The sequence below is a fragment of the Marmota marmota genome, unplaced genomic scaffold (genome assembly GCF_001458135.2).
Source record: "Marmota marmota marmota unplaced genomic scaffold, marMar, whole genome shotgun sequence".
Classification (NCBI taxonomy): Eukaryota; Metazoa; Chordata; class Mammalia; order Rodentia; family Sciuridae; genus Marmota; species Marmota marmota.
Window position 1 is genome coordinate 30,781,210 of NW_025999977.1, and position 24,676 is coordinate 30,805,885.

The 24,676-nt window shown below is 34.7% G+C and overlaps 1 protein-coding gene across 4 annotated transcripts in view; it reads left to right on the top strand.

The window, feature by feature from the left end:
* Positions 1 to 24,676, top strand: part of Atl2 (atlastin GTPase 2) — a 54,351-nt gene that overhangs the window by 1,061 nt on the left and 28,614 nt on the right. The window contains exon 1 of one of the 4 annotated variants that reach the window (XM_048804532.1): positions 28 to 216. The exons of the other annotated variants lie outside the window; for them this stretch is intronic. Within the exon in view, the coding sequence (XP_048660489.1) occupies positions 165 to 216 (52 nt within the window). The 5' untranslated portion in view covers positions 28 to 164. Of the gene's footprint in view, positions 1 to 27; positions 217 to 24,676 lie in introns of those variants that run through there. 4 annotated transcript variants of the gene reach the window in all.

Below are 24,676 nucleotides of genomic sequence, written 5' to 3' on the forward strand. Positions count from 1 at the left end.
GGGGGCGGCCTTGAGCCAGGGTTGCGGGCTGGGACTCGGGGAGGTCGGCGGCGCCGCCGCGCAGTCCTTCGATCTCGGGCGCGGCGAGGCGACCCGTCACCTGGAGGGCACTCTCTGCCCTCTGGGCTTCGCGCGGACAGAGAACGAGGGGCGGCCGGGGCGTGATGGGCCCCTTCGGGGAGAAGGACGTGAGGAGAGCGGACACCTCGCTGCCAGGTCGGAAGGCTCTCCCGACACTCTTCTGAAGTGAACCGCAGTCTGCAGGCCGGGGTTGTGCTTGGGCTCGCGTTCAGGGGCGGCGGGAGGGGGGGGCCCTCAGTCCCCGACCCATTTGAGCGAGTTGCGCGTGGCAAGGGTCTCAAGTCTAGATTTAGGTGTCAAACTGGTGTTTTGAGCCTAGGGTTCCTAGTCACTTGGATCAGACTGAAAGTGTGGTGTTAAGTCACCTGATCCTTCGTTCCCCGGTTTTGCTGAATGTGAGCTCCTACTGTACGTGTAAAGGCGCCCCTGCCCCCTCGAAGGCGCAGTTGCGTTGGCAGCACGATGTTGTGTGTTTCTCTCACTCATAGCACCCCTATTTTTAGGAGTTTAGCATTTGATCTTTCACTGTGGTGTGAATTAAACGTTTGGAATCCTGATTGAGAATTTTGATGTTACTTAAAGGCATAAAGTTTCTCAACGGCTTATAAATAGTAAAAGCCTAGAGTTAAGTACGTCGAGCTAAGGTAAGAGTATATTAAATATACTGAATGTGAGCACGTGCTTTCTGATTTTTTTTCACAATCTGATAAAAGTTTTACTGGATGAAATTTAAAACATTTGAATTAAATATTAAACACAGGTATTCACTTTACTTTGTTATTTTTGTGGTATTGAGAATTGTACCCTGGGGCACTCTACCTTTGAGGGCTATCCCCGACCCCTCCACACCTCTTTGTCTTGATTTTAANAAGACAAAGAACAACTAACCCCCCCCCCCCCTTTTTAAAGTGTGGTGGTATTCTGATTTTGTAGCCATTTTGAGATTTCAAAAGCCAGGTGTGTTACTTACTTTCTAGAAAATTTGTCATTGATAGATGTGAACATAGAATAACTGAACTTGATCCTACAATAAATCCATTACTCAACTAAGTTTCTTCCACCCTAACTGTCCTTTGCCATTCACCATACAGAAGAACAGTTGAGGGCTTTCTCTATAGTTTTAAAAGTGTTTAGCCAGAAGGAAATGCCAACCAGAAAATACAGTGGCAACAGGGTAATTTTTGGGACTTTATAAAACACTTTAAAATCTTGTCTTGATTTTATTTCTTAAAACCTTTCTGTGAAGGAATTCTGTTATTCTCATTGAAGAGAGTGAATGTGATTTCTCCACAGTCTCAGAAACTACTGAGGCACTCTTAACAGACTTGGAGGAGGCTAGGGGTCCCACATACATTGGACATTATCACATATAACTAGGAATGACCAGGCTTTGTTGAATAAACAAAATTTGAAAGCATAAACTAATGAAGGAGAGAGAAGATTGGGCCATTTAAAAAGGAATGAGAAGGCAAGTCACCAAGTGGACTAGGAAATTTTAAAGTAGAAAGGGAAAAGGTAGATATGAAAGAGAGTAGAACAATTGGTGAAGAAAGTATAACAGTTCTGCTCATTATTGAGTAGCATGAAATGGCTGGAAGTGCAAAGCCAAAGTAACCATTTTGCAAATGATTTTTTTAAGTTATTGGTAAATATATCTTTATGTGCTTTGGTGTACACATATATTGTGGATAGAATTGTAACACTGCGTGTCAGCAGCCATCTTCACTACTTTGGAAAAAAATGGCTATACAGTAACTAGATGGGCAGATGATAGCTACTAGAAACAATGCTGAAATCATGAAAGACTCATTTAAACATCCTTTGTTTTCCCAAAGAGAAACTGTGCTCTTTAGACTTACTTGAATTTGGTCTTCTGGTCAGTATACATACAATCTAGGTAATTCCTTTGCTAAACTACTAGCTTAATAAAACTTATTCATACAACTTGTGTCTCTATGATTGACATCAGTTAGTGATTAGCTGGATATCCTGTTAGCTAGTAATTCTAATAACTAGTTGGAGAAATATGTAATTGATGAAAGATGCATAGCTCGGGTCTCTAGTACATTTCATCTTTCCCTGCAAAATGCTGATATGGTAGCAATGTTTCTTTAATCATAGAGAAGAAAATGTGGTGGAAGAAGAACAAGGAGTCATAAGCTGAGTGACTTAAGCTCTCTAAGCTTTGAAGCCCTCATATATAGTAGTAATGATAATTTCATAACAAGGCTATTGTGGGAAGCAGATGATAGGGTACAAGTGTTTGTAATACTTTACAGTTTGTAAAGCTGTGTATAAGACATAGTAACATGTAAGAATGTGCCAGTTTCACTACTTGTTCTATTATGTGTAAAGTACATTTGCAATCAAAAGTTATAATTTTTTTCTTTAATGTGTAAGGAGGTTTAGTTTGGACAAGGGTGGGGGAAAGTTTTTAACTTTATCTGTGAAATGTGGATAATATGTTCATTATAGGGTTATTTTGAGTATTAAATGTGGCAAAACTGCTTAACCCTGTGCCAAATATTCTTTTGGAAGTAGTTATAATGTTTGATTATTTGAGACTTTGAACTTAAATTAATTTTTAAAATAGATGATTTGTGACTTGGAAGGCCTTTTCAGTTTTAAAAATAAAATATAAGTAAATATAAGTATACATATTTCTTAACTCTTCATTTCAGTAAGCATGCGTTTTAGAGACTCAATCATGTGACAAGGTCACCTTCTGGAATTATTTCAATTACAGAATTCAGTATGAGTTCATTTCTTAGCTTAAGGTCATGGCAGTTTCCAAATATTGGCTTTTCAAACAGTGATCTGCAAAATCTACTTCAGCCTGTCATATACAAGGAATGCCTAAAAAATGATTGATTTAAAACCACATTAAACAGTGACTTCCAATTCATTTAATCCTTTTTGGTAGAGTCATGGACAGCAATTAGAACTGTATCCTTAACATTTAAAAAAACTTTTTTATTTTTTGGGGGTGGGTACCAGGGATTGAATCCCTGGATACTCTACCACTGAGTTATATCCCCAGCCCTTTTCCTTTTATTTGAAACAGGGTCTTGCTTCATTTCCTAGACTGACCTTGATTTTGTGATCCTTCTGCCTTAGCCTCCAGATTCATTGGGATTAGGGATGTGTACACATCACCATACCCAGCAAGACTTGAATTTTAATTTTAGGACTATTGTGTTTATCTGTAACATTTGTGCCTTCCTGATGGTTAATATCTACCCTATTAAATTTATAGGTCTTTCCTTTTCCTTCCTTTTTTGGGGGTGTTGGGGGGAGGCACTGGAGATTGAGCCCAGGGGTGCTTTACCATTGGGCTACATCCCCAACTCTTTTTTTTTTTTGAGAAAGGGTCTCACTAAGTGCCGCAGTCCGGCTGCAGCAAAATAATCGGGGGGTGACGAATAACTTCTGTACGTTGATACAGCAGGAGTGGGAGCCGTTTATTGCAGGACAGGAGCAGTATTTATACATTCCACAGAGCTTATCTAATTAGCATAAACTAGATACATCAGTCAACCAATCAGGAATCTCTACACCTAATGGCTCGGTTTTGTTACTTCTCAAACCACTCCCTCTGACATTTTGCCAGGCACCATCCAGACTTGTTTACGAACTTTAACATTCCCCTGGCAAAATGCCAGGTGTTATTTTGACTTGTTTACAGACTCTAACAACTAAGTTGCCTATGCTGACTTTGAATTTGTGATCCTCCTGCCTCAGCCTCCAGATTTGCTGGGATTACAGGTCTGTACCACCCTACAAACTGCTTCTCCTCCCCCAACTCCCTCCTGTCCTCTTTTCCCTTTCTTGTCTCTTCCCTCTCTTTTTTCTTCATTAAAGAGGTATTATCTATTTAGGCACTTTAGAAACTCTAAAGCATTCTATATAGAAATTCTTGAAAGAGGAAAAATTTACACATAAGCTGTGCAAATTTTCACCATTCTAATACACAGATCAATGAGAAAAAAAGTTGGATTAAATTCACTTTTATAAAAATGGGAGGACTTTATTTTGAATGACAAGTTGGAGAGAAGTTTTTTTTTGCAGAAAATCACCCTTGTTCTTAGATTTTTTTTTGAAGACAGTTATTGATAAAAATTTCATAAATTGCTGTTGTATTTTCATCAGCCTTTTTATTTCTTAATAGATATGACAGTGTGGACTGGCTATGTGGAACTTTTTGTATAGAATTGAGAGGCAGAAAAATGGCAGGGTACTTGGATGTTGTTTCTCAAAAAGTAGCTAAACTTTGAAGTATGCTAGAAATTGAGAAGGTTGAATGATATGGCTGGTGCTAAATGTTTTTTACAAGTGGATATTATGATAGAAATTTGTCATGTATAAGTTGTAGCAAAACATGTTACTGAACAGGATGATCATAGATTTTTAAGCTTACTGTGTGTAAAATGGTAGCTCATGGTCCTAGCTTTTAACTTTTTAAAATTTTAAAAACAGCAAATCTTGCTGGTGTGATGGTGCACACTTGTAATCCCAGTGACTCAATTGGGAGGCAGAGGTAAGAGGATTGATTACAAGTTCAAAGCCAGCCTCAGCAACTTAGTGAAGCCCTGAGCACCCTAGTGAGACCCTGTCTCAAAATAAAAAATAAAAAATAAAAAAAGAGGTGGGCATGTGGCTCATGATAGGGTAAAGCGCCCCTGGATTCAATCCCTGGTATTAAAAAATAAATGAATAAATCTTGGAAAACACTTTGAAAAATACAAATAAAGAAAAAGAAGAAAATAAAAATACCTGTTAACGGTAACTAACCACTGCTAGTATTTTAGTGAATATGTTTTAGTTTATGTTCTTTTAAAAAGGAATAATTTAATTTTTCCTAAATTGAGACCTCATTGTGATTGTTGTAATCTGCTTTTTTGTTTCATATTTTCCCATATGATTAAATAATCCCTACAATATGATTTTTTTTTTTTTAATGGTGATGTAGTACTACTTAGCTAATTCTCTTTTTGGAGATGGGGCTATTTCTTGTGAATAATGTTGGCTAAATGTCTTTGCAGATAAATCACGGCCTTTAGGATAGATTCTTAAAAGTAGATGACTGGGTCAAATGGCATGTACACTTTTAAGATTGAAGCTATCCCTGGCCAAATCCATTCACAAAGGTTACACCTTTTCTTTCTCCAGTAGGGTAAGGTTTGTGTTTGTTTACAAATGTCTTTGTTCACAATGGGTTTTAGTTAAAAATAAATGCCTGTAATTCTAGGTACTCTGAGGCTGAGGCAGGAGGGTCTCAAGTTCCAGGCCAGCCTCAATGACTTAGTGGGAACTTCTGCAATTTAATTAACCCTGTCTAAAAAGGGCTGGGTATGTAGCTCAGTGGTAAAGCGACTCCAGTTCAATCTCCAGTACCAAGAAAGGGGGGAAAATAGGCCAACACATAAGTAAAAATGAGCATTTTACTGTTTTAATTTGTAATATGTACATATATATTTTTGGTGGTACTGGGAATTGAACCCAGGGCCTTATGCATGCTTGGTAAACATTCTAGCCCTTTTTATTTTTTATTTTGAATAGAGTCTCCCTAAGTTGCTCAGGCTGTCCTTGTACTTGTGAGACTTCTGCTTCAGCTTCTGGAGTTGCTTGAATTACAGCTGTGTGCCACAGTGCCTGACTGATTTGTATTTCTTTTTGCAATTGATGTTGAAATATTGATATCACAATTGAAATATGAATTCTTTTTATTAATTGCTTCTTTGACCATCTCTCAGTTTCTTTTATTTTAAAATCCCTTTTGTATGTAATAAATTATTTTTTATAATTGCCTTTTAATTTTATATTTTTTTGGTAAGGATAGTATATTTTTAAAAAATTAAAATAATTTCTTTCACATGAATATATTTCTTAAATTGGCAACTTTTGAAATACTGACTTTAGTGCCAACCTCCTCTTTAGGTATGCTGTTGGAGTGCTTTGTTTTTTTACTGTTCTAAATTCTTTGTGAAATATTGATTACTTGTGCCTGTCTCTTAATTGCTAGACTATGGGCATCTGCTTTAGTGCCCAGAATTGTGGTAGAAGAAAATAGTGGATAGGTTCAGCTCTGTTTAACCATCAAGCTTCAGTTTTTTTTTTCTCCCCAATGTCATTTTAAACATTTATTTTTTTAAATTTGTTATTAGTTATACATGATAGAAGAATGCATTTTGACACATAGTACACAAATGAAGCACAATTTCTCATTCCTCTGGCTGTACATGGTGCAGAGTCATACCAATAGTGTAAGCTTCAATTTTGTAACTTAAAAAACTTACTTTAGAAGTTTAAGATTAAAATATAATGCCTTAAAAACATTTGGCATGTACTGAGTGTTCAAAGTTATGCTTTTTGTGGATAAGGGGGAACATGAAAGGAATGGGATTAGTTTTCTTTTGGGATAGAGAAGGGGTGGGTTGGGGCAGGCAAATTGAAGACCATACTTGGGCAGAACTTTTTTTTTTCCTTTTATGCTGTTATTTGACGTTTCATATCTACCTTATAAGCAAGGTTTTTCAGTTGCTTGTGAATACCAGCATAGAAAAGTATAGAGATCCCTGCTTCAAGCTTTCATGTAAATGGGAGATCAGGGAGACCTTAGCATACTTGTGAGTTAAGTTTATAATTTCAGAAGTAGAATTACTGCGAGTGTTGGTGAAGGAAATTCATGGAGAAGAATTATTCGATAAAAAGAAAAATTATTCGATATGTTGGTAACCTTACAAAATTAATTTAAGCACTTGTCCCTGATTTTAAAGAATTTTCAGTCTAAAAAGGATGCTTAACAAGTATTTAAAAACATAATTAGAGGTAACTGGAAGAACAAATAGTGTTAGAACATGTTTAATTAAAAAAAAGGAATATGGGGCTGTTTTTCTGTAGCCAAATAGAGCAAAGAATTGATTTAAATGACTGGATAGTTCCTGGAAAAGCTGTCTGAGTAGCCCAAAATGTGACTTAAAACAGCAGAGTTGTGTTCCCCTTTCCCTCTGTTTTTGAGCTTATGTGTTTATTTACCACAAAGAATTCTAACACATGTACCCTAAAATTGTCTAACTAGAGAAGGGACAAAAGGAGAGTGTAGTGGGAAACTCTCACTTTCCTATTCCTTTGTTTTTTCAAATTAGTCACATTTTATCTGGTTGGAGGGATGTTTATTTGTTTTTGGCACCATTCCCTTCTTTTTACAGCTGCTCTTGTAGTAGGAATTTTGCGACAAGTCTGGAATTTGAATACTTTCTTTTTTTAAACTGCTGCTATAACAGTTATCTGAGGTAGAGAGATGTAGCAAAATGGAATTTAGTGTCTTATTTTCCATGGTCTTGGCAAATGCCTTTTTGAAATTTGTCATGATAACCCTGTTCTAAATTTGTGTGTGTGTGTGTGTGTGTGTGAGAGAGAGAGAGAGAGAGAGAGAGAGAGAGAAAGAGAGAGAGAGAGAGGGTTGGGGGGCAAGCAGGGGGAGATTCTCTTGGTTTTCACAATTTTCCTCTTACCTGTCTGCTTTAACTTCTACAAAGCTAATTTTAGAGCCAAAATGGGAATGATTAAACTATTTGCCTGCGTTGAGGAAACCTACTCTGGTTTTGATGGATTCTTGATCTGTGTGTGACAAAACCTTGGATTCACTGTGCGAAAAATACTTTTGGAAATGGAAATGGAGTACTTTGTCACTTAATAAAGAAAAGAAAATGTCCCTTATGAAAAATATGGAATAGTTTATTATTATCTGTTGTCTAGGCCAAAAGATGGATGTTTAAGAACTAGCTTTTGCATACATCTTTTCCCATTTTTATTGTCAGCTTGACTTTGGGCTTCTCATGTCTAGGCTCTTCAAATTGCCTTTTATCTGATCTCCCTGTTCTTAGTTCGTTACACTTCTTACTCATTACTTTTAGTTTATCTCTGCAACATAGGTTTAGTCCTGTCTCTGCTCCAGAATTTTCAGTAGCCCTCTCCTCAGAGATAATGTTTAGCATTCTTAGCCTGTATTTAAGGTTAGCCTTAACCTGATGTCCAGGGCCCGAGAAATGCAGCCATCTCCAGGATGTCTTCATTAATGGCTCTAGTTTACGTAATCCTATATAGTATGGCTTTTGTTTTACTCAGTTAGATTTTCTTTCTACTATCCTTTTATACATTTTTGTGTTAGAACCTCTAGAGTAAGGGTATTATTGGTGAATTGTGCTTTTAGTATCTAGTATGATTCTATGTTTTCTAATTATTAGTCTGAAGTAGGTAGGGTGGGGGGCCTTCTGCAGTAGTAGTTGTACTGAATATGAAACAATGAGTTGTAAAATATGTGCAGATATTGCCAAGGGCAAATATCCTTTTATTGCATCTTAAAGATCTGCAATTTAAAACTTGCCCTTCTAGAAAATTTATGAAGAAAAAACTTGTGTTCCCAATGTTGGAACTTGTATAAATGATTTGTTGGCTATATAAATGATTGAGTTTAGACATGGAAGTTTTGGAAAAAATAGCGGTGTGCCAAAAATTTGTTATAAAAATGAGAGCATCCTTTTTATGTAAACATATTTAATTTTTGGTAATCTTTTTATTTTTCCAGGTTTCTAGAAATCCTAACCACATAAGAATTCAGATCTGATTGTATTCATCAGATATGCTCCTTTAATAATGCAGGTAGACATTGACCGAGTTTATTCAACTGATATTTTCTTTTAGTAATAAAGGTGGAGTTTGGCATAGTTGTGAGATGATAGATTTGATAATCACAAAGACCTGGCTGAGCATCCTTACTTGACTACATACAAAGTTTGTATTCTTGCAGATTATTTAATTTGAGCCTCACTCAGTGTCCTCCTTTATGAAAACAAGGAAATTTGTAACTACCCCACAAAGTGATTTTGAAGATTAAAAAGATAATACATGGTATAAGCACAAAGTAGACACTCTTAAGTGTTTTCCTCTCTTCTGTAGTAAAAAAAATATACCACCTAAAATTATTTCCCGCTGGGCACAGTGGCACAGCCTGTAATCCCAGTGGCTGAGACAGGAAGATCCTGTATGAGTTCAAAGCCAGCCTCAGCAAAAGTGAGGTGCTAAGCAACTCAGTGAGTCTGTGTCTCTAAATAAAATACAAAATAGGGTTGGGATGTGGTTCAGTGCCCCTGAGTTCAATCCCTAGTACTCCCCCCACACAAAAAAAATAATAATTCACATGGTAAATTATTTTGAGTGATGAGAAAGAAATTAATAATGTTTTCCTTTCTTCTCCCAGATGTGTACCTCATTCACTTTTTCCGCTCAAATGTTTCCTTATTGGAGAAGGTATTGCTGATTACTCTTAGAAAATAGCAATACCCTGTTCTGTTTCTCTTAACCCATTTGTATTTCTCTGTGCTACTTAACACTAGCAGGCATTGTTTGTGTGTTCTATTTCTCCATCTTTAGAATGTAAGTACCTAAGAGCAAGATTTTTATTTTTATTTTTATTTTTTGCTAGTGAATCTTCAGTTCCTAGAACCATGTTGTAGGTATTCAGTGACTGCTTATAGAAGGAATAAAGGCTTATGTTCCTCCAATTCTAATTCTTTCATCCTGCACATCAGAATTACTTTGGCGGTTGTTACTGGATGCTTGTTAAAAATGTAGATTGGGCCCCATGTCTGATGAGCAGAACCAAATTCTGAAGGTGAGATACAAGAGTCTATATTCTGAGCAAGCCCTTGGATGGTTCTTAAACTTTAGTATGCGTGGCACTCATTGTTTTACCCTGTGGTTATGGCTAATTAAATACTGATACTATAACTCAGTTGTAGACCATTTATAACTAAATTACAATGGGTTGACAATTCTGGAGCAAGAAGACCTCCTCTGTTAATGAAGGGTTATGTGTATCTGTAGTTCTGATTATTTTGATTACTCTAGTTATTGTCCAATAGTCCAGTTTTATCTGGAATGTTAGGGATCTAGAAATCTCAAATACTAGAAGTTAGGAAACTCACTTTTTCCAAACAAAAACAAACCCTTTAATCCTACTTATATTCTGTACTTGTCTATTTTTACTCATAGTAGATGAGCTAGTATTAGGATTCATTTTAAATGTTGTTTTCATTAAAAAATGTGGTCTGAAAATGGAAGTATTAGGGAACAAAATTAACCAAAGTATATTGTTATATTATGTGCATGTACAAATATGTCACAATGAATCTTACTATTTTGTATAACTATAAGGCACCAATAAAACAAAAATTTGGAGGGGGGAAAAGCAGCTCCCAACCAAGAGAATAAAAAAAAAGACTTGTAGGGACTCATTTGACTGTTTTGAGCCTCCTTACTTTATCTGTTTATGCCACTGGGGAACAATGAGTGATATTTATATAAATTATCCTTTAATATTGAATAACATGAAAAGGCAGTTTTAAAATAGCATTGTGGGCTTAATATAAAGTAGAAATCGTGATGTATGTACTACATTTTAGCTATAGAATTTTGAAGAATTTTTTTAAAAAACTCTTTTGAATCTTCCTCCATCTGAAATTGGGATGATAGCTAGGTCACAGGGTTGTTGAGGATTACACTCACAGGGTGAAAGTCATTGAGTCTGTGACTGTAAGTTCACTCTTTGGGGAAGTAAATTCTGAGACAGTATGTTTCATTAAAAACAATTGTAATATGCTTCAAATTTACAAACGTGACAGATAAAGATACAGTAGAGCTCAGGTTCCTATTGCATACAACTTATTACATATTTGCCATATCAGTTTTGAATCCTTTTTTGAGGGGAGTGGGTACCAGAGATTGAACACAGGGGCATTCAACCATTGAGTCTCATCCCCAGCCCTATTTTGTATTTTATTTAGAGACAGGGTCTCCCTGAGTTGCTTAGTGCCTCACTTGTGCTGAGGCTGGCTTTGAACTTGCCATCCTCCTGTCTCAGCCTCCAGAACTGCTGGTATTACAGGCATGTGCCACTGTGTGTGGCTTGAATCCCTTTTAAGAGAGAAATAGGACAGTTAAGGAATTCACGCAATACCTTTTTATATACATACCTATCCTGAACATGGCATATATTTCTGGTTTTTAAATAGTTTTATGATGTGTATGTGTGTTTCATAAATAATAGATATAAAAATTTTTGTGTTTAAAAAATCATAGTAAGTGGCTGAAATCATGTATTCTTTTGTGGCTTGATTTGTTTTTTCATTAAATATTGATTTATATCAATATTTAGATTTTACTTATTAATTTCAATTTTCTGACTTACGGTTTATCCATGGGTATTTAGGTTGTGCTGTTTTATTTCTTTCTTCCTTTTTAAAGGTTTTAATCTAGCCCCTTTTTTTTTTTTTTGGTTGTTGATAGACCTTTGTTTTATTTATTTATATGTATGTGGTGCCGAGAATTGAACCCAGTGCCTCACACATGCCAGGCAAGTGCTCTACTGCTGAGCCCCAGCCCCAGCCCTAGCCCTCTTCCTTTTTTTTTTTTTTTTTTTAATACTTCAGTGAACAAGAAATCATGTTTCTCTTACATATTTGTGCAGGAATTCCTCTAGGATATATAAAAAATAACTTCCTTAAAAATATTAAACTATGGGCTGGGGATGTGGCTCAAGCGGTAGCACGCTCGTCTGGCATGCGTGCGGCCCGGGTTCGATCCTCAGCACCACATACAAACAAAGATGTTGTGTTCGCCAAAAACTGAAAAATAAATATTGAAATTCTCTCTCTCTCTCTAAAAAAAAAAAAAAGAATGCTTTAAAAAAAAAATATTAAACTAAAAAGTTCCATTGTTTTACTCTCACTTTGGGCAACAGAATAAAATTATATTACTTTCCCACTTCCCCCAAAATACCTGAGAGCAGATGTAGGACCCTTTTTATTTCTTGAGATTTTCTGTAAGACTTCTCTTTGGAAGAAAATGGAGAACTACTTTAGTGAGAGGATTTGGAGAACCTAAATAGAATGTTGCTGAATTTTTGTGCTGTTGCCTAGAGTCCTCTGAACCATCACTTATTCTAGCATCTCTTAAATAGTCAACAGAGTTGACTTCATGAACTGCAACCTTACTTCATATATCTTTTAAATTAACTTTTGTATTTTCTTTAAAGTACACTTATATTCAAGTGTGTGCTTTAAAGAACTGGTTAATATTTGATGGCAAGCTTTGGGAAAATTGCTTTTGAGCTAACATATTTATAATCTATTTTACATTTTTTCTTCATCTATTTAGATAAATACATAAAAGCATTTTTTTTTTTTATGCCGTAGTTTTCTTTAAGTTGGAACAGCAAAAATTGTGAGACATCAGTGCTGGTTACTATGGAAACGTTAGATTTCAAGTATAAAATAATATATGAATCTTACAGGAAAAACAACTCTTTTTTTTCCTGATTCAATAGTAATGGAGGAAAGAGATGAACTATATTATAGCCTCTTGAGAGCATTTTTAAAAGCATGGGTGTTTTAGGACAACCTGTTGTTGGCCAAAGAGGCAAGACTAGTGGGGAAAAGTATGATAACTGACATTGTTAATAGGTTCATCTCTGGAGTCTTCAGAGTTTTTGTTTTTGCAGGTTGTTATTTTATAGGTCCAGTTTTGTATGAGAGAAATTTAACTTGATAAATTCCTACTGACATTATTTTATGAGAGAAAATTATGGATTAAAACTTTCTTATAGTTCCTGATTGGCTAATAGCTGCTTCTGTCTTACTGAAGTACATGTTATGCTTTGTCAGTATTTCTGTTCCAAACTGCATTATCCTGGGAGGCAAGGCCCAGTATTGTCATAAAAGCTCACCCATGTGACTAATGATCACTTTTGACCTTTAGTTTTCAACCCTAGTTTTGTATCATAACATTTTATAACATTTTCTCCATCTATTTTTAAAAAATATTTATTTATTTTTAGTTGTAGTTGGGTACAATACCTTTATTTATTCATTTTTATGTGGTGCTGAGAATCGATCCCAGGGCCTCGCACATGCTAGGCAAGCTCTGTACCACTGAGCCACAATCCCAGCCCCTTCTATTTTTTTTTAAGTAGTGATAGTTTTACGTACCCTGTCTCTTACACAAGAATCCCCAATAGGTAGTATGAAATGTTAGTTGTATCAAGAGTGTGTGTGTGTGTGTGTGTGTACGCACATCTTAGGATGGATAGAATGTTATAATTTAGCTTGATTTTTTTTTTTTTTTCCCTTCCTGAACACTTTGCTTTAGCATCATTAGGCTACATGAAATAAAACTAAATGTATGGCATTTACACACTAAATAACCTGTAAAATATTGTGACCCTTGTTATTCTATACATGTTCTGAGGACCAGGAGTGTAGTGTTGGCATCATTTTGGAGTTAGCTAGAAATGCAGTTTCAAGCTGCACCCCAGATTTAAGGAGTCCAAATATACAGTTTTCAGAAGATCTTCAGTTGAGAAGATCTTATTTATATTAAAATTTTGATTATATTAAAATTATATTATATTATACATTTTATATTATATTATATTAAAATCCTGGCCCAGCTCCTCCTCCCTACCCCCTGTAGTGGTTGAGTTGTGTTTACTTTAGAATGAGTGAATAGGCTGCATGATCTCTAAATTCTTGGTGAGTGATATATTTAATTTTAAGTATTGAGGCTAATTTTTGAGCATGTGTACTAGAACTTGAATGTATGCCTTGTGCATCTTGATATGGTGTATATTCTAGGGAGCATTCTGACATTCTATTGATGCATAAAACACTTGTAGAACTTAGAAAATGCCCTTTGTCCCCATTATGAAAAAATACCTCCAGAGTTTTTTAAGAAATTAAGTTATTAGTAACTTCATAATCACTTTTTGTTTTTTAACCAAAATATCTAGGCATGTTCAGGTACTGTATTCACAGTAATTCATCCAGAAAAAAAGGATTTGTCAGCATTGGAGACATTGAAATTGTTTTTAAGTCCCTATATTCAGGTTATGAAAAAATATTTTAAATTAAATTTAGTGAAAGAATTGGAAGACAGCTTCAGTTTTTAATTACATTGGTATAACTTTCATGGGCAATTATCCTAGAAGCAGACAATACACCTATAAAATATTGTGACCCTTAGAATGTTTTTGTTCTTGAAGGTGATTGATAAATTGGTTGTATTGCTTTAATTCTTGTGTTTGATAAATGAAAGAGGTAAGAAGAATAGATCACATCTGATTTTTAAAAAATCTGTCTGTTGAGATGTAATTTATATAAAACTCACTGATTTGGGAGCACAATTTGAATTTTGACATATTTGTAGTTTGACCTTTTCTACAGTTGTGATACAGAATATTTCCAGTACCTCAAAACATTCTGTAATGTCCTTTCATAGTCAGTTTTTTCTTTACCCTTGCTCCTGATAACTACTGATCTGTTTTCTGTCAGTGTAGTCTATACTTTCTCTAGAATTCGACATAAATGGAATCATACGGTACAATATTGTGTGTGTGTGTCTCTATGTGAGGCTTCTTTCACTTAGCATGTGACTTTTAGATTTACCTGTTTTTGTGGGTGTATACACACGTATAAAATTCTTTTCATTACTTTTAGATTTACCTGTTTTTGTGGGTGTATACACACGTATAAAATTCTTTTCATTTCTATTATGAATTTAACACATTTATTCATTTTCTAGTAAATGAACAAATGTTTGGGTTGTTGCCAGTTTTGGACTCTGACAGATAAATCAGCTATAAGCGTTTGTGTTCAAGTCTTTTGTTGTCATATGTTCCAAGGGTGATTACTGGTTGTTTTTCAGGCGAGCGCGCTACCGCTTGAGCCACATCTCTAGCCCTATACTGGTTGTTTTTCAAATGTTTAATTTTTAGAAGGTTTTGCCAAAAAGTTTTTTTGAAGTTAACTGTATCATTTTACACTTCTGCCAGAAATATATATGATGGCCGTGTTTTCTTGAAATGTCTCTTACTCCATTCTTTTGTTGGTCTTGTGTATTTTAGCCATTTTAGAGGGTGTGTAGTAATATCTTACTGTGGTAATAATTTATATTTCCCTAGCATCTAATGGTGTTGAGTATATTTTCATGTGCATGTTTGCTATTGATATATTTTCTTTGAAATGTCTGTTAAAAATCCCTTGCCTATTTAAAAATGGAATGGTTCTTATTTAATTCTAATAGTTCTTTATATATCCTGAATACTAGAGTTTTGAAAAAAAAATATTTGTAGATGGACACAATACCTTTATTTTATGTATTTATAGGTGGTGCTGAGGATTGAACCCAGTGGCTCATATGTGCTAGGCAAGCACTGTGCCACTGAGCTATAACCCTAACCCCCTGAATACTAGATTTTGATTAAGGGTTTTGTTATGTGTTCACGAGGGGTATTGATTTATAGTTTTGTTTTCTTGCAATGTCTATCTGTGGTTTTGGTATTAGTAATAATACTGACTTATAAAGTGAATTGTGAAACATTCTCCTCTCTCCCCTTTTTTTCTATAAGGCTTTGTAGAATTGGTATCATTCTAACTTAAGTGTTTGATAGAATACACTAATGAAAGTCATCTGGGCTTAGAGTTTTCATTGTAGGGTGTCAAGTGGATTTGATTTTGAAGCTGATTCTTTTCAGTCTTCCATACTAGTAAATGAGTACCTTCTTTTAATCAGTCACCTAATAATGAATCTCTTAGGGTAGAGTTCCTCCTTCCAGAATATAGGAGAAAGTAATTACCGTGTGTTTAGAACTATATTTTTGAGTAATATGTTAAGGGGTATGGTGGAGTAAATACAGAATTTTGTAATCACACGTCTTGTATATTTTGAAAACATATTTGGCCTTTTGTTGGTACCCTTTCCCCAACCCCTTTGCTTTTGTAATTTATTTGTTCAGGTTTCTTCAGTGGAATTACCTATATTTTGGATATTTCTGTAGGGATGTTTAACATGTTTTTCTGCCTCCTGTATTTCCTTCCTTCAGGTTAGAGCTAGAACTTTGATCAGATTTAGGTTTCTTGAAAATTTTTTCCACCAATACATCTTGCTATGCTTCTTGATGTATCATATCAGGAATATGCAGTGTCTGATTTTCTGTTTGTCATGTTAGGATTGATTCAGGGGAGTTAGGTGTTGATCTTTTTTTTTTTTTTTTAAATTAATTTTTTTAAGAGAGAGAGAGAATTTTTTAATATTTATTTTTTAGTTTTCTGTGGACACAGCATCTTTTTCTTTTTCTTTTTATGTGATGTTGAGGATCGAACCCAGGGCCTTGCGCATGCCAGGCCAGCGCGCTACCGCTTGAGCCACATCCCCAGCCCCAGGTGTTGATCTTATCCATTATAATGTACAGCCTTTTACCTTGTAGTCCTATGTGTTGTTCATTGCTGCTTTTTTGAAGTTCCCATTTCTAGGGAGTGAAGATTGAGTTTTTTTTTTTTTTTTTAATAGAAGACCTTAGACCTTACCACTTAATTGGTTCCTGGATAATAGTGTTAAGTCAGATTATTAGTTTCTGTAAATGCATTATTTCTCTTTGGGATTCTTTTAGGAAATCTTATTCTGTGTTGTACTTGATCTTAAAGATAAATGGAAAAATCAGAAAAATATTTTACATACAAATTAAGAACAAATATCAGATATTTAATATAAGCAAATCCTTATTTAATAATGATTGTGTGTACACTAATGTAACTTAAAAGAATTTTTCTTTGTTAACTAGGTTGAAGCTTTTTAGATCCTCTTTTAAAGCTCCTTTTCTACGGACAATTAAAACTCAGGGTCTGTTTCCCTGGTAGATTTTGCTTTAGCAACCATAGGAGGACTATATTATTCCAAAGATTTTACGATTATTTCCAAAGTTGTTATCATCTGGTTATTGTTTTTCTTGTTGGTGCTCTATAATTTTGAATAGTAAATACTAGGGGAAAGACATTTTTCTTTAATGATTCTTGTTTTTCCACTTGTGAAGTGCTTTGTTGATGAGATCTCTTGGGTAAGATTCTAATATTCAGCTAAGTTTGTTTTGAAACCTGCATTGCTCTTTCTTGGTATTGTAGCTTGTAACATTTTGCTGAGAGCATTTGTGTTCCAAAAAATTCCTTTTTTATTGATGGTGATCTCAAATCATAGTTACCTTCTTAACTTCTAGGAAACATTATTGCAAAATTCCTCTGTACTTCTGTGATGGCACTTCCCACTGAATTTCAGTGTCTGCCTGTTCTCTTCCTAAACCTCTCATACCATTTTATGTGCTAAGAATATATTTCTTTGATCCAATTTTAAGCATTTGATAGTGTGTCTAAGAAAATTGTTGCTTTGGTTCAGAGTTTTATAGATTTTTTTCATTTACTGATATGTTTAATTTACGAAGTTTTTTTTCACATTTAACAAACTTACTGGTAAGTGCACTAGCCTAGAGAATGTGCTTCCTTCAGTTATGTTTCCTTGTCCTTCACAACTGTGCTTTGTTGAATGTAACTAAACCAGGATGACAATTCATACTCTTCTCATTTTTTTTAGATTTAAAATGCCATGCCATCTTTTTAGAGTGGCAATTAAAAAAAATTTCTTTAAGCAGTTTGACTCTTGGTAATTTATTTTTTCCCCCAAGATCATAGCTAAGCCAAGAAATTTCAAAAACTGAAAAAATTATGAAAAACAGAGCAGAATGCATACCTGTACAATTCTGCATACCTGCACAATTCCAGAATTTTAAGCTGGATTGTTAGCCCCGGCAGATTACACAGTGATCCTTAGCTTATAGTTGCTAATAGTGTTTAGATTATAAACACCGTGAATCTTGATTTATAAAATTGTAAATTTATAAATTTGAGCTTTGTTTGTGGGCATTTTAATTATGGCAAAGGTCATGAAATCAGGGTAGGGCTTATTGAAGACAAACCTATGTTTGAGGCTTTGCTTATTTAAATAGAGCCTGTGATGGGGCCTTATAGATCTTGCTGTCTGTGGTCTGTGTTTATAGCTAGTTCTAGTTTTTTTATCCCTCATTCAGTTAAGAGAACCACATTTAACTATGAGAAACAGTTTGTGTTACAAAGTTAAGTTGAAAGTTGCATTTCTGATGGAGGGTTCTGTAGGAGTCATAGATTATAGAAGCAAATAAATAGTAACTATAAACTTTTAAAATTAGTTTTCAGCATTAAATTATTTACTTGTACAAAATACCTCAGTAGGGCTGGGGATGTGGCTGAAGCAGAAGCGCGTCTGGCATGCATGCGGCCCTGGTTCGATCCTCAGCACAATATACAAACAAAGGTGTTGTGTCTGCTGAAAACTAAAAAATAAATATTAAAAAATTCTCTCTCTCTCTCTTTAAAAAAAAATACCTCAGTAAACTCTTAAATTTTTATGCAGTACGTAAATTCTTTTGAATTTATAGAACTATCTGTAAAATGCTATTAAAGCATTTGTTACTATAGAATTCAAGGGACTTTTGGGTGATAAACTGCTTTACTTTCGTAAAGCTATCTAGATTATGAAAAAATCATCTATATAGGATACCAGTATGTATAGAGAAATAGTCAATTAGAGCAGTACATATTAAAGCAATATGGAGAGCATGAAGAACAGAATTTGATTTTAATTAATTTACATTTAAAAAGTTTTGTTACTATATGGTTACAAATAAGAGTATAATTTTTTTGATATTTAATTCAGTTATTTAGTAGAAAACTATATTTGGAGCAACTTGTATATGTGAATGTACTCTTTCATTGTAAGTGCTATGAAACATAAGTGATATTTCTGATAAACATTTTTGTCTGGGGATGTGGCTCAAGCGGTAGCGTACGCACTTGCCTGGCATGCGTGCAGCCCGGGTTCAATCCTCAGCACCACATACAAACAAAGATGTTGTGTCTGCCAGAAAAAACTAAAAAATAAATATTAAAATTCATTCTCTCTCTCTCTCAAAAAAAATCCCCAAAACAAAAAACAACATTTCGTGTCTGAGTTGAGTATATTGTACATGTTAAATTCACAGATTTGAAGACAGTATGAGGGAAAGTATCAATTTTAAAAGAATTTCTGTGTTGAAATGATAATATTTGGAGTATGTTGTTAGTAAATATAAAGAATTATTTATTTTTGATTCTTTTTGCTTTATAATGTGATTACCAGAAAACTGAAAATTTATGTATCTGATATTTCATATGCATTGGGCCGTCTATTCTCATTTAGTGTATTTACATTTGATGTTATTATGGATTTAGTTGAGTTTAAGTTTGCCATCTTATTTATTTTTCCTCCTATTCTGTCCCTTTGTTTTTGTTCTTATCTTTCCTTTTGGGTGAGTTGAGTATTTTATAGTATTCCATTTTGATTCTTTACTGCTTTTGTAGCTATACCATTTATATTTTTTAAAGTCATTGTTCTAGGGCACTTCTAAAGTGTAATTTCATTTACTCATATTTTTATAACATTTGTCTTATTTTTTTTTTACTTCTATGTATATTATAAACCCCACATTACAATTTATTATTTTTGCTCTAAATGACCAGTTATCTTTTAAGAAATTACTGGAAGGAATCAATTTTTTATATTTGTAACTATTGACTACTTCTGATTCAGATCTATATGAAGTAATTAAGAGACTTTCCAATAAGTAATATTATGTTTTAGCCTGAATTAACATCATTTTGCCTGTTATGTAGTATACATCTGCTGGCAACAGATATTATTAGCTTTTGGTTATTGTGTTTATTTTGCTGCCCAACTCTCCATGCTGGGATTCAAATCCAGGACCTCTTGCATTGACCTACACTCTCAACCCCTTGCTTTTATTTTTGAATGTTAGTTTCTGGGTTTGATACTTTTTTCTTTAAGGGCTCTGAAGATATCATTCCATTGTCTTCTGCCCCCCTATTTCTTCTGATAAGAGGCAGTTATTTGAATTATTTCCCTTTGTGTAATATGTATCATTCTTTCACTCCACCCTCTAGTTTCTTGAAAGATTTTCCCTTTATAGTTAGTTTTTAGCAATCTGACTTACCTGGTTTTCTTTATATGTATCCTAACTTGAGATTTGCTGAGCTTTTTGGGTCTGTAATCAAATTCGGTAACATTTTAATTATTCAAGTATTTTTTCATCTCTGTTCTTTGTACTACTTCTGGTTTACTAGCTACATGTTAGATGTTGCTGCATAGTTCTTTTGAGTCTGTTTTTCTTCATTCTTGTTTCCCCTTGTTCTTCAGATTAGAGAATTTCTGTTTTCAAGTTTACTGACCTATTTTGTTTTTTAAACTACCTACAATCTACTTAAGTCTATCCAGTGACTACTTTATTTAAATTATTGTAATTCTCAGTTCTGGAATATTCTTTTTCTCTCTCTCTCTCTCTTGCAGTTAACCGCTGAACCACACCCTCAGCCTATTTATTTATGAGAGAAGCTAAGTTGCTGAGGCTGGCTTTGAACTTTGAAGAGGGATCCTCCTGCCTCAGCTTTCTGAGTCCCTGGGATTACAGGCATACACAATTGTGCCTGGCTTCATTTATCTTTTAATAGTCTGTTTCTTAGATGAGATGTTCCGTTTATTCATTTATTATTAAGACCTTATTTGTTTGTTTGTTTGTTAAGTCCTTGAATATATTTACAGTATCTACTTAAAAGCTTTTCTATGCTAAGTTCCCAGTCTAGGTCATTTCAGGATTAGTTTTTATTTGCTGTTTTTCCTTCTTGACTATGGACTACATTTTCTTCTTTGTATGTCTAGTAATTTCTGATCATGTATATTACATGTTATGCATTGTGAGATTCTGTTATCGAGATTTTGTTGTTGCAAGCAGTTCAGTTACTGGTAGATCTTGACCTTGTGTAGGCTTGGCTCTATATTTCATTACTGAGGATCTGTGGAAAATTTAGAAGACCTTTCCCCATCCTCCCAAGTTGTCTGTACTAAATCTTCAAACTGTGTGTCATGCAGATCATTCCAAGTCTTGATTTTAGGTTTTGCTTTGAATGGTCTTTCAAAAGGCTTTATTCTAGAACATGGTCCGTAGTTCTAAGATGTGGCCTTTCTAGTGTCCCAGCTTGATGCCACCTGAATTGTAAGATAACTCTACTCTGACTGGGTCAGAACTCCACAGTTTCTCAGAATTGTTTGACTTCCTGTGGCTTTTTCTTTCCTAATCCTGTAGTAGCTGTCCCCTTGGTATTATTTCCCATGCTGAAGACTCTGGGCACACATCTGCACAACTCCTTTTCCTCCTGCACCCTGCCTTACAGATTCCTATTATGTTAGTAATCCTGGGATCTTTATTTGCTTGTGTTCTAGTACATCATGCTGTGGAGGGAATTGTTCCTGTCCAAAGAACTGGGGGAACAATTCACCTTGTGTTGCCTTAGGGGTTACTGTTTTATATTGCTTGAGTAAGGGTTTGAAAATAATGCCTTAATTTGTTATGTCTAATTTTATTGCTGCTTTTGGTAGAGAATTCTGGTACCAGTTGCTATAATGACTTGAAGTCTCCAATCTTCTCATGCCCCATTTACCTATATTTTTATAGGTTCAAAGCAAAGCAAAACTGGGGATAATCTATATTTGTAATCTGCCTTTTTCCTACTAATTAAAAAAAAACACTCCTATTTCTTAAGAGGGATGTGGCTCAAGCGGTAGCGCGCTCGCCTGGCATGCGTGCGGCCCGGGTTCGATCCTCAGCACCACATACAAACAAAGATGTTGTGTCCGCCAAAAACTGAAAAATAAATATTAAAAATTTCAAAAAAAAAAAAAGAGTGTTTTTAAAGCTGTGTAATATGGCTCAAAGTTCAGCCACTTTCCATTTTTGAGATACTCAGCATTAATCTTAACTACTAGAAATAACACTGGTAAACTTGTACATCTTTGTTAGTATTTTTGTTTATTCCTTTAAAATAAATTCTTAGAAATAGGTGTACCTAGGGCTGGGGTTATGGCTCAGTAGTAGAGTGCTTGCCTAGAACGTGTGAGGCACTGGGTTCGATCTTCAGCACCACATAAAAATGAAATACTACAACTAAAATATAAATATTAAAAAAAGGTGTACCTTGATGTAACCTCTTTAAGGTTTTTAAAAATATGTGCTAGAATGAACTATTGAATGCTTAGCTCTATTTTCATTTGAATATATGTTATAAAAGTTTAGGTCTTAGTACTGGACTCTAAAACATTACTTTGCTTTCTTTCAGATAACTGGTTTTATAAATGGACTAAGTAGACAGAATTAAGGTTACTTTCCATAAAAATTTGAGATTTCTGTTTGAAATATGAATAATAACCTAAAATACACTTTAATTGCTTCTGAAAAGCAAATTGATTTTTACTTTGTTCTCTTCTTGTAAGTTTAGTTTTGAGTTGATGTAATCTAATATTAGTAACAGTTTATTGTAATGCAGATTTGTGGCACCATTTTATTGTCTTATCTAAAAATTATGCTTGAGGTTTGCTGACAGATCTAGGTCAGCTCTAAAGTGTAAATTTTGCTGTTGGAATCCATGTTGAATGTATGAATTTGACAGATTTAAGATGAAGTATGATTAAACAGTAAAAAGACAGGTGTCTTTTAAAAGTAGATTTTATTTTATTAGAGCAATTTTAGATTCATAGCAAAATTGAGCAGAAAGTACTGTTCTCACATTCCTCCTCCTTCCTCTACTACCAGCATCCTGCATGAGAGTAGTTCATTTGTTAAAATTGATTAATCTTCCCTGTCACATTATTATTATCGAAGTCCATAGTTCACATTAGGGTTCATTTTTTTTTTTTTTTTAGGGAGAGAGAGAGAGAGAAAGAGAGAGAAAATTTTTAATATTTATTTTTTAGTTTTCGGCGGACACAACATCTTTGTGTGTATGTGCTGAGGATCGAACCTGGGCCGCACGCATGCCAGGCGAGCGTGCTACCGCTTGAGCCACATCCCCAGCCCCCTAGGGTTCACTCTTGAGGTTGCGTATTCAGTGGGTTTTTGGAAAATGTATAACATCAGGTATCCACCATTATAGTATCATAGAGAATTCATTTCTGTGCCCTAAAAAAATTGTAATTCATCTTTCCCTCTCCCTTAATCCTGGCAACCATGGGTCTTTTTAAAGATAGGTGCCTTTTTGTAGGACTTGTGATGAATAGATTATTAGATATACTTAGTGCTAAGGTAAGGAGAGAGAGAGATTTGAGAAACTGGCAATCATCTAGTTGTCTTTTAGCTTTAACCTTGAAAGACCCACTTTGGCCCTGAGTAGGGAGAAATGACTTGGAACTGAATCAGGAAAAATACTGTAGGACTGAAATCTACTCGTTCCGGTACTTTGGCATATAAGAATGGAAATATAATAAGTATTCTATACACAAGACTTAATTGACATTTAAAGTATTAGGTTAATACTAAATTCAGAGACTTGTAATTGTAGGTAATCACCAGATGCTGATATTTGCAGGTATTCTAATGAAATTTACCTATAGTTCTCTTTTATTCAGTTGCCTTTATCAGTGTTTGATGAAATATTTTATGTTTATTTATGCCAAATATGGTGGAGATATCATCATGGAGTTAAGGTAGGTGAATCACATCATTGTGTTTTCCATGATACCTTTGAAACATTTTTGCCACACTTGCATTTTAAAAAGTCTTTAGCCTCTGTATGTGTTTATCTGAGGTGCATATCTTTATTCATGTCTATGAAAAAAACTTAGCCACAAGGTAACTATAGCTAACTAATCCAGGTAAATTTTTATGTTAATAAAGGCTTTCTTCCTAGGGTTTTCCCCCCTCTCTTTTTCAATTAAGGAAAAAAGAAAACTAATGCTTTCTTTACAACAAGAACAAAATTGTTGGTTTTTTACAAAATCACCAATCTCCACATTTGGTTGTTGTGATATTTTAGTACTTACTAATTTTAAGTTCCTTTAAATCAAAGTGTTTTACTTTGTGGAACCATCAGTTTTCATTGTAATTTTGTGGTCAATACCCTTAACTACTCTTGACTTGCTTTGATTTCCCCAAACTAATTAATTATTACATTTGCTTCTAAAATAGATAATGGTAGATGTAAGACTTCTGAGTGAAATGCTTAAATATATTCTTTCAAAAAGTATTAAGCATCTTCTAGGCTAAGTGTTAAGGTACTGGAAGATAGAATGAGTGATCAACAAGATGATTAGTGTTGAACACTAGAAGATACAAATGTAAATAAATGTAAAAGGGTTATTTTAGATATTGAAAAGGACTATGAAAAAAACCCTTTAAAGTGTTAGGGATGGGGTCACTATTTGGATTGAGTGGACAGGGAAGACCACACAGAGGAGATAACATTTGAACTGAGGCCTGGGGTGGGGGCGGAGGTAAGATACCATGTGAATTTTTAGGGATAGAACATTCCATTCAGAGGTAAAAGTTTTGGGCAAAGATTCTAAGGTGGGAAATGGGTTTATCCTGTTAAAAGAACAAGAAGAAGTCCAAATGGCCCAGGGCTTTGGGAATGAACAGGGGTGTGTAATAAGAAATAAGAGGGGAGGCAGGAGTCAGATCACATGGTACTGTGGAGGTTGTGGTAAGGAACTTAGAGCGTGGGTGTTTTTTGTTTTTTTTGGCTTGTTTTTCTTAATACTCTGGTTATAGTGGGACGATAATAATTGAGTTTCAAGC